Consider the following 9686-nt stretch of genomic DNA (forward strand, 5'->3'; position numbering starts at 1 on the left):
CCGGGCACGCACACCGACAGCAGCAGCGTCAGCGCCTTGCGCGCCACCGGGTCGGCCGCGCCTCGCCGCGCCGCCTTGTAGTTCTGGAAGATGAAGTAGAGCTTGATCTCCAGCACGAAGATGTACAGGAACCAGAGGATCATGGCGTAGCCGCGTTTGGCCGTGCGCACCTCGGCGCCCACCCACACGGCCACGTAGCGCAGCACCAGCAGGAAGCACACGTCGCCCACCAGCACGATGATGCACACGCCGATCTTGCGCGGGCCCTGGTTCTGCTCCACCAGGTACGCGTCCATGACCGCCATGCTGCCCATGATCACCAGCGTGGTCAGGCACACGTGGCGCCGGTCCGGGGGCGGCAGCACCATGGTCGGCCGCCGGGGCCCCCACGCGAGGCGGGACGAGGCCCTGCGGCGGCGGCGCTCAGCCCGCGGGCATGGCGCGACGGGGCCTGTCCAGCCGCTCTGAGGGCGCCACCGCTGCGGGCTGGCGAGCTCGGAACCTGGGGAGAGCAGAGGGGACAGTAAGGGCGCAGTGCGGGGGCAGCCTCCGCCCTCCTCGGCCCCCGCGACGTGCTTCCTGCGCGGGGCGCGGGGCGCTGTGCGCGCGCCGGGCGCCCGGGGCCTCTGTGGCACGCACGCGCCGAAGCGCGCGGGGGACGGGGAGCCGGGAGCAGGGCCCCCAGGGGGCGCTGCAGCCCCACCTGAGACCCGAGACCTGGTTCCCGCCGCCGCCAGGAAGGAAACGGAACGGAAGTGGTTTCTCCCCGCTGCGCGCGTCCCCGGGCCCCGGTGGTTTGTCCCTGCTGGGCCCACGCCGCCGGCCCTCCGGCGTCCTCTCCCCGCCGGCCGCCTTGCTGGGCGGGGAGGCGGGCCCGCGGCCTCCTGTCTGCGCGCTCGGGGAGCGCCGGAGGCCCACGGAGGCCCACGGAGGCCCAGGCCCCATCCCCGGCGCGGCGCCCGCGCTCCCGGCATGTTTTCTGGTCCAGGACTGAGGATCATCCCAGTCCTGCGGATCCTCTCCCAGAAGCCTCCTGCCCTGCATCTCTTCCTCCTGCCTCGGCCCACTCAGTACCCCCTACACACCCGTCCACTCTCCCCAGGCCGTGTGGACCATTCCCAGTCCCGTTCCCACGAGGGCTCCCCTTGCCTACGGAGGCTCGCGCCCCGGCCGCGTCTCCCGCCAGGTACACCGCCCCGCCTGCGCGCCCGCACACCCACACTGCCCTGTTACTGTGAAGGGGTGGACCCCTTACAGTCCCTCCCTTGCACCTTTGGGGCCATCTCAGGAAGCCCGCCCTCCGCTGTCCCCACCCGGACCTTCTCTGGGCTCTGCAGCCCCCTGCTCCTCTCACAGCCTTGGCACACAGGCTGTCATGACTGCGCTGGTCGGAGTCCCACAGCAGACTGGGTCCCCACACCTGGGCCCACAAGCCCGCACCCTCTGACCGTCACTTGCAGACTCGCTTGCACGCACTTCCAGCCAGGCCCCCTCACCCCGCCTCCCCTTTCCACAGCACCCTTGGCCCTGGGCTCTGTTTACTGCCCTGTCTAGACAAGGACATAAAATTTAATGTCACCCGTGACTGTGAAGCGAGTGCTCAGCCCGGCCCTGGTGACACCACTGCCCCCAAGATTGGGGAAGGAGGTCCTCCTCCAGATTGGCACCTCCATTCCCGATCTCAACGAGGCTGCTGCCCCACCCAGCACCCGCCTCCCAGGGGCCCTGCAGCCCCACACAGGACCCCCACACTGTGAGTTCGGACACCTCGAGTGGAGGTGCCTTGGGGGCGAGCGCCCTATGCCGCTACCTCCACAGTTCCGGGAGCTCCTGCGCCCCACCCACACACTCAGCCCATCTTCACCCACCAGGTGGAAGCCCCCTCCCACCCGGGCCTCCTCGGGCCGCAGCAGCCTTCCTGCCAGGCCAAGTAGCCAGAGAGCCACTGCACCGCTAACCCCTCCCCATCTACTCCTCGGCGTTCTCGTTCCCTCTCTCGGCCACTCGTCATAGCCCGGCTGGGGATGCCAGGACAGACCCCATCCCGACGGGAGCCCGCAGGGGGAGTCCCCGCCCCTGCCCCAGGAAGCCAGAGCCAGGGCCTCACCAACCCTCCCGCACACCCTTCCCGGCCTCTCCCCGGGGACCTGGCCCCAGGCCCTCCTGCCTTGGCTGTCCTGGGCCGGCCCTGCGGTCCCCCGCCTGCCCCCTGCCCGCCCCCTCCCCTAGCCACCTCCTCGGTGCCCACTGGTGGGGGCAGGCAGGAAGGGGCCGTCAGCCCCGACCAGACCGAGGCTGCTCCCGGCAAGCTGCGTCTCCGCCCTTCTGCCCGCAGCGCCCGCGCCCCCGGCCGGGGCCCGCCCTGCAGCACCGCTGCGCGTCCCAGCCCCTGCGCCCGGGCCCCTGCTCGCCCCGCTCCCGCCGGCGGCCCCGCGCCTACCCACCGCCGGCCCGCGGAGCCTCCGCGCCGGGCCGAGGCCGCGCTCCCTCCGCTCTGCTCGCTCCCCTCGCTCCTCGGCACGGCCCCCACCAGGGGCCCCGCCCTCGCCCAAGGCCACGCCCCGCGCGGTGGGGGTCCCGGCGCGCCGCCGCCCCCCCGCCCCCCCCAGCGCCCGTTGCCACGGCGACAGCCCTACACTGCGGCGGTGCCCGGGACCCCGCCGGATCCGCGCGCCATCCCTGGGAAGCCTCTGCACCTTGCTTCACCCCACAGCCGGGATCTCTCGCCCGCGGGCGCTCAGTCCCGCTCACACTCTGAAATCCCACTGCAGCCCCACCCAGGCCGCCCACCAGGGTGACCCCACTCGCCTTCGACAAACAGCCTGAGGACTCAGTTCCCTGCAGCGGAGCTGGTCCCGACGTGGGGCTGGGCTGACCACTGGCCCTCTGCAAGTGGCCTGTGGGGACAGAGAAGTGGGGTGGGCCTGTGGGCCCCGCATCTCAAAGACACCCCGAACCCTGGATTTTTTCAGACTTCCTGAGTTTCTTCTGAGGGTGGAAGACAGGAGCAGTGGGTGGTCCTCGTCTTCTTCAGCCATGCTGGGGAACGTTTTCCCCCAACCCCAGCCTGTCCACCCTGAGCCCCCACACCCCACCCTGTCGCCCTTAGGGTGGAGGAGGGGAGTGCACCTGCTGCCCTCCCCAGAGCTGCTCCCACGTGCCTCCGTCCCTCCCTCGTCAGAGAAGGATATGCAGGGTCAGAGAGGTGAAGGGTCACCCAGCATTCCCCTGATGCACAGGGGTGAAGCATGACTCACACCCAGGTCTGCTGACATTGAGGCCCTGAGCGCTTCCTGGGTCTGTGCTGGTGACCCGTCTGGCCACCCTCCCTCCACACGGGGGCCCCAGGGACATCTCGGTGCCAGTGGGAAGTGAGGATAGCTGGCCACTGTGGCCATCCAGGAGCAGCACAGCTGAGGTGCTGTGAGAAGCTTGAACCCTCGGGATGACTGGTTGGGAAACCAGCCCCCACACCCACTCACACTGTCGCTGCCATTTCCCTGCGTTTGTGCCCAGGGAGGGGCCCCACAAACCTCAGCATGGTTCCTCTCTCCCAGGGAGGCCTCCAGAAGCCCCAGCCCTCAAGGGACAAGAGGCCTGCAGTGAAAGGCCACACGTGCAGCATGGAGGGAGGAGGGGAGGAGGCTCAGGCATACAGGCCCCCACCTGGGCAGTGGGCAGCACCAGCTGCCCCCAGGGCAGATCCACCTGGCAGGCCCAGGAGGCAGAGGAGGGGCAGGTGGAGTAGGAAGAGAGCCAGAAGCACCTCCCTGTGTCCTCCACTCTCAGGGAGGGGCTGCCCCCCCAGCTTCTCGCCCTCTGCCCTCCCCCACATCCCCCAAGGGCATGCTCAAAAACCCCGGTCTTTAGCCCCAGACCTGCAAGGCTGCTTTGGTGCCCCCACCACCCCAGCACCCTGTTCTTGCCTCCAGTTAGACAAAGCCCAGGCCTGTGAAAGCCTGCCCTGTGTCTGCTGACCTCACTGGTGCTCAGCCCCCTGACTCTGTGTTTCCATCTGCTCCAGGTGGAGGGATGAAGGGGTTGGGTGCGTGGAGGTGTGTAGGGGTGAGGGGTGGGGGATGGAGGTGTGGGGGGGTGAGGGGGTGGGGGGTGGAGGCGAGGCCCTTGAGGGCAGGCCCAGAGCGGTGGGGGTTGCAACCCCAGGCAGGGGCAGGGCAGGGCAGGCTCCTGGGGGACAGTCCGTTCCTTGGCTCTTCATGCTTAGGCTTCCTCAGCTTGTGGACGCCCCACTGCCATCTGCCGTGGACACTGCGGGGCCTTTTACGTGTGGTGAGGACACGTGTCATGCCGGAGGGGCCCACCCTGGTGACCTCATCTTCACTTGACAACATCTGCAAAGCCCTTGTTTCCAAATAAGGCCGCCTTTGGACGTGCCAGAGTTTAGGACTTGAAAGTACATTTTGGGGGACATAATTCAACCCAGAAACACTTTCCCGGCTTGCCAGTCTGCCTCCCACTCCTAGGCCTGGCTGACACCCGCCCCAGCAGCGCTGGCCCTGCCAGCCCCCCAGCCCTGTCTCTGACGACAGCCCCCCATGGCCTGGCCAGGCCTCGTTTGCCCGCCGCGCACACTGTCCCGCTGTCTCCCCGAGCTGCAACACCACTGCCCTCGTTTGGGTGCAAGCCCGGCCCCACGCACCTCACTCGAGGCCGGGCTTCCACCCAGCTACCACCTCCACGCTGGGGTGTGGCCACCTAGCCGCAGCCCCTCCCCACTGGCCAGCGCTCGGTGCAGTGACCCAGCCCGCCTGGAAGGCTGATGACGCTGAACCAAACCCACAGGGAGAGCGTGGGGAGCCTCACGGTGCCTGGGTTCCCCCAGGAGAGAGCAACCCCCGTTTCTGGCCGCTGTGCCAACTGAGCTGAGTGCAGGTCAGCAAGCTCTTGGAGGGCCCAGGGTGGCAGCAGCTCGGCCCAGAGGGCTGGGGTCTCGGGCCCTGACCTGGCTGCAGGTGACCCGGGGCGGGCCTTACCTCCAGTGTGCAGCAGCGAGCACGTGGAACCGCTCAGGGACGGAGGGATCTCCACGCAGCCCTCAGGCATCCCAGACACAACAGGGCAGCACACGGGCCTCCGGGAGCGAGCCAGCAGAAACACTGACGGAAGCCAACAGGGGCTGGAGGCGCCAGCCGGGGTCCCGGACGGGGCCCTGGAAACCGTGCATGCCACAGAGAAGACCAAAACTAAGGATCAAAGGAAGCGTTAAGAGCAGAGTGGACACCCCGGGGGAGCCCCGAGGATGGAGGGAGGGTGGTATGGAGGGCAGGGCTGGGGACCACGGAGGGGAGAGGACGGAGAGGGGTGGCTGGAAGCTATACCCCGCGTGTCCTTGGAAGCCCAGGCCCCCACCCCAAGGCACAGCGGCACTCTGAGGAGGTGGCTGAGAGGTTTCTCTATCTGTTGAAAGCTGCCAAACCCTGAATACCCACCCAACCCCTGGCATTTATTAAAAACAAAAACAGGGCGCCTGGGTGGCTCAGTTGGTTAAGCGACTGTCTTCGGCTCAGGTCCTGATCCTGGAGTCCCGGGATCGAGTCCCGCATCGGGCTCCCTGCCCGGCAGGGAGTCTGCTTCTCCCTCTGACCCTCCCCCCTCTCATGTGCTCTCTCTCTCTCTCTCAAATAAATAAATAAAATCTTAAAAAAATAAAATAAAATAAAATAAAAAATAAATAAAAACAAAAACAGAGCTGCACACCTCGTATAATCTTCGTCTTTGTTGAAAACCAGAGACAGAAAATCTTAAAAGCTGTCCGACAGCAGAAGTCTGAGCGTTCTGTGACGGCTGACTTCTCGGCCGCAAGAGCAGAACCCGCCCGACAACGGGGTGACTGGAGTGACGTCTTCCATCCGCTGGAAGAGAATAATTGCTGTGTCGGCCGAGTAACGGCCCCAGAGACGCCCTAATCCCCAGCACGTGGGATCGCACTGCTCGGCGCAGCTGCCGGGACCCGCGGGACATTGTCCTGGGAGCCGTGAGGCCGTGGGGGCTTCGTGGCAAGATGGAGGCGGGGCCACGAGCCCAGGACTGTCTCTGGAAGCCGGGAGGGCAGGGCAGCAAAGCCTGCAAGGGGGTGAGTCCGCGTCCCTCTCACGCGAGGCCCCGCCGTTCGGCTGCAACCCCTAGCTCACGCGGTTGCTGGCCAATAGCACTTCTTCACTCAAACAGGAACCAGGGCATCTGTGGCAAAACGGGTGTAGAAGATGCCCTTCCGGCAAAGAAGAAAATCCCAGAACGAGGCCAGGCAGGCAAGGAGAGCAGAGAAGGTGTCGTCGTGATGAAATGCTGAGAAATGATAACGGGTAGAAAACACAAAATTAAAGCGTGACCCGGCGGCAGCACATCAGGCCAGAAGGAAACCGGAGAGGGTGTCGGCAAGCTCTGGGGACGGAGCGAGCCCCTGGACTTCCCACTGCAGCAGAGGAGCCCTGTGGAGGTGTTCGTACAGTCGGCCCAACGACGAACGACGGGGAAGAGAGAAGGAGCAGGTGCGGAAACGAGAAAACCATTTCAAGTGGCAGATGGAAATCCTATGAGCAAATAGAATCAATCAACATAACAAAAAAGTACTGCAACCACGTGGCCGGTGTCCTAGGAATGCAAGGCTGGTTTGGAAAACAAATCAGTGTGGCCCACCATGTCAACATCTAAAGTAGAAAGCATGTGACCCTAGCAGTTGATGCAGAGAAAGCATCGCACAGAATTCAGCACCCATCCATGATGAGCGCTCTGAGCAAACAGGAAACAGAAGGGCATTTACTTAATCTAATAAAGGGCATCTACAAAAAGCAGCAACAAATCAAACAAAAAAAACCACAGCTGACATAACACCAAAGGACCGAATGCTTTGCCTTAATTGTGTGTGAATTAACGAGGACAGTGTACACTCTAGTTAGCTACAGTAGAGGAATCTGGCAGATGCCGTTCCGACCGCATAATAAAAATGAGTGGCACCAACCGCGGGGCGGATTGGCCTCGTGGGCTTCCTGGCGTGGCACGCTGAGAAGGCGTGGCATCCCTCGTGTAATACCTGTGCCCACCAGTTGGAGGACACGATGGAGGGGCGTTCTGCAGACCGGTCATGAAAGTCAGGAACACACAGAGGAACATTCCAGATGGAAGAAGACTAGGGAGCGGTGACCGGCGACGCACACAGGAGCCAGGCCTGGCCGTGGACCCACGAAGGACGTGGGGAAGCTTGCGTGGCCCCTGCAGATTAGACGGGGACACTGGGCCCCAGTGGTTTCCTGATTCTGAAGGTGGAACTGAGGTTATGCAGGAGAAAGTCCTTTTGCTTCCGGAATACTCCGAGCTTTATGTCTGCATAACAGGTGTATGTCTGCAGCCTGCTCTCCAAAGGTACGGAAGCACACGTGTACAAACACGCGTGAACGTACGTATACCGCACCTGTTACACGTGCGTACGTGTTACATGCGTGTGGAGACAGAGAACAAAGCGGTAAAGTGTGGGAATCCAGGTGGAGGCATATGGAAGGTGTGGGTATTATTTGAAATTATTCCTTAAATGAAGCGTAATTCTTCACGTTAACAGGTTAAATGAAGAAATAAGACTATATCAGGAGATGCAGAAGAGACATTTAAGAGAGTTCAGTGACTGTTGGTGGTGTGTTAAAAAAGCCTTCAGCGGACTAGGAATGGAGCGGAGTGTTCTGATCTGATGGAATGTGTCTACAAGAATCCCTCGCAAGGAGCAGTCCCGGGAATGGGTTGGAAACACTCTCTCTGAGACAGAAGCAGACGGATGCCGGCGGGCGCATGGGCTCAGCATCGTGCTAGAAGCTCCCGGAAGCAGCGCTTCTCTCAGGAAGCAAGGAAAAGAAACAAAAGGAATAAGAATTGGAAATAAAGAAATGAAGCCGTCATGAGATGTTGCAGGCGGTGCCACGGGGTGCTTGGAAAAGTCCGAGGAATCTGGAGAAGAATGTTCCCAGTTAATAAGTGAGTTTAGCGAGATTGTCTATCTCAGGTCAGTACGCAGAAGTCAGCTGTGTTTCTGTGGCTTTCAGCAGTTAGTATGTATGCGTGTGTATATAACCCACACACACGTGTATCTATCCATACTGTTCGTAATACCGAGGAATAAATCCGACAAAGGAAGTATAATACTTCTATCCAGAAAACCAGAGAACGTTAATGAGTTACACCTAAACAGATGGAGATGTGTTCATAAATTGGAAGAATCAATATTATAAAGCTATCACGTCTCCCCAAACGGATCTATGCAGTCCATGTAATTGCAAGCAAAAAGGCAACAGTTTTTCCCAATATGTGACAAACTGATTCTAAAATGTGTACGGAAATGCGAAGGGCCAAGAAGAGTCAAAACCTTCGTGAAGGGGCGCCTGGGGGGCTAGGTCGGTGAAGCGGCCGACTCTCGATCTCAGGGTCCTGAGATTGAGCCCTGTGTTGGGCTCCACGGCAGAAGTAGAACAGGATGACAAGCTTACCTAAACGGGTGGAGACCTGTGGTAAGGCTGGGGTCGTGACCACCGCGTGGCATCCACGGAGCGTGGGGAGAGGACGGCAGATGCGGCCAGGCACGGAGGCGCCCACCAGACGGTAAGAAGGCAAATCACAGACAGGAGGTGCCTTCTGCAGCAAGAGGAGCGACGAGGACTCGCGTCCAGAACGCACGAAGAGCCTACACCTATCGGTAAGAGGAAAGACAACCCAACAGGGAAAATGGGAAATGCGAAGGGGCACTTCTCAAAGGGCCAGTCGCGAGATGGCCAACATCTCTTGCCATCGGTGGGGCTGCGGTGAGACCCCACTGCCCACCCCCGGGCGCAGCTGCGCAGCCGAGTGAGGTCGGGGGGTGAAGCTGCTGCAGCTCCGCGTGCCGACCGGGGGTGAGCTGGTGCACCTGCCTAGGAAAACGGGCCTCGCCTCCCGCAGCCGAGCACAGGCACACGCCGCGGCCGGGGGCTTGCACGGTGTGTGCACGCGAGCCACCGACGGCCGTAGAAGCATTCCTTGAAACCGCTAAAACTGCAAACAACCACGTGTTCCCCCAGCACAGAAGAGGCCGATGAGCCGCGGGTGTCTGCACCTGCATTCCGTGCTCAGTAAAGATGACGGCCGTGCAACAACATGCATGAAGCTCACACAGAAAGAAGCCAGACCCAAGGGAACATAACGGAGGCCTCCCTAAAGCTCAGGAACAAGACGGAACCAAGCTACGGTGTTGACAGGTGCGTGCTGAGGTGCCAGCCATGCGGAAGAGCGCTCGAGCTCCGCGGACCGTGCTCTAGTTCCTGTCCCGTGTGGGGGCTCCACGGCGTGCATTCGGGGTCATTCGCTGAGCTCAGCACCAAGGACTTGCAGCTTTCTGTACACACATGTGCTGTCGTTCACAATAAAATGCTCCAAGGAAAAAAGTAACAGAAAATGAAAGAAGATAATGGATAAATAAAACATTTTTTAAAAGATTGTATTTATTCATGAGAGAGAGAGAATGAGCAGGGGGGAGGGGCAGAGGGAGGAGCAGGCCTCCCGCTGAGCCGGGAGCCCGACGCTGGACTCCATCCCAGGACCCCGGGATCACGACCTGAGCCGAAGGCAGACGCTTCGCCGACTGAGCCACCCAGGCGCCCCTGGATAAAACATTTTTAAGTATGGCTCAGTCGGATCCCCGCAGCAGCTGC

At 61.9% G+C, this 9686-nt stretch overlaps 1 protein-coding gene across 1 annotated transcript in view; it reads right to left on the minus strand.

The window, feature by feature from the left end:
- The window catches only part of TMEM121 (transmembrane protein 121), a 3975-nt gene extending 1480 nt beyond the window's left edge, over positions 1 to 2495 (minus strand). Inside the window, exons 1-2 of the mRNA XM_044918030.1 lie at positions 2441 to 2495; positions 5 to 502 (exon numbers count right to left, since the gene is read on the minus strand). Of these exons, the coding sequence (XP_044773965.1) occupies positions 5 to 368 (364 nt within the window). The 5' untranslated portion in view covers positions 369 to 502; positions 2441 to 2495. The remainder of the gene's footprint in view (positions 1 to 4; positions 503 to 2440) is intronic.
- Between the last annotated feature and the right edge of the window lie 7191 nt (positions 2496 to 9686).

Source organism: Neomonachus schauinslandi, chromosome 9 (assembly GCF_002201575.2).
Source record: "Neomonachus schauinslandi chromosome 9, ASM220157v2, whole genome shotgun sequence".
Classification (NCBI taxonomy): Eukaryota; Metazoa; Chordata; class Mammalia; order Carnivora; family Phocidae; genus Neomonachus; species Neomonachus schauinslandi.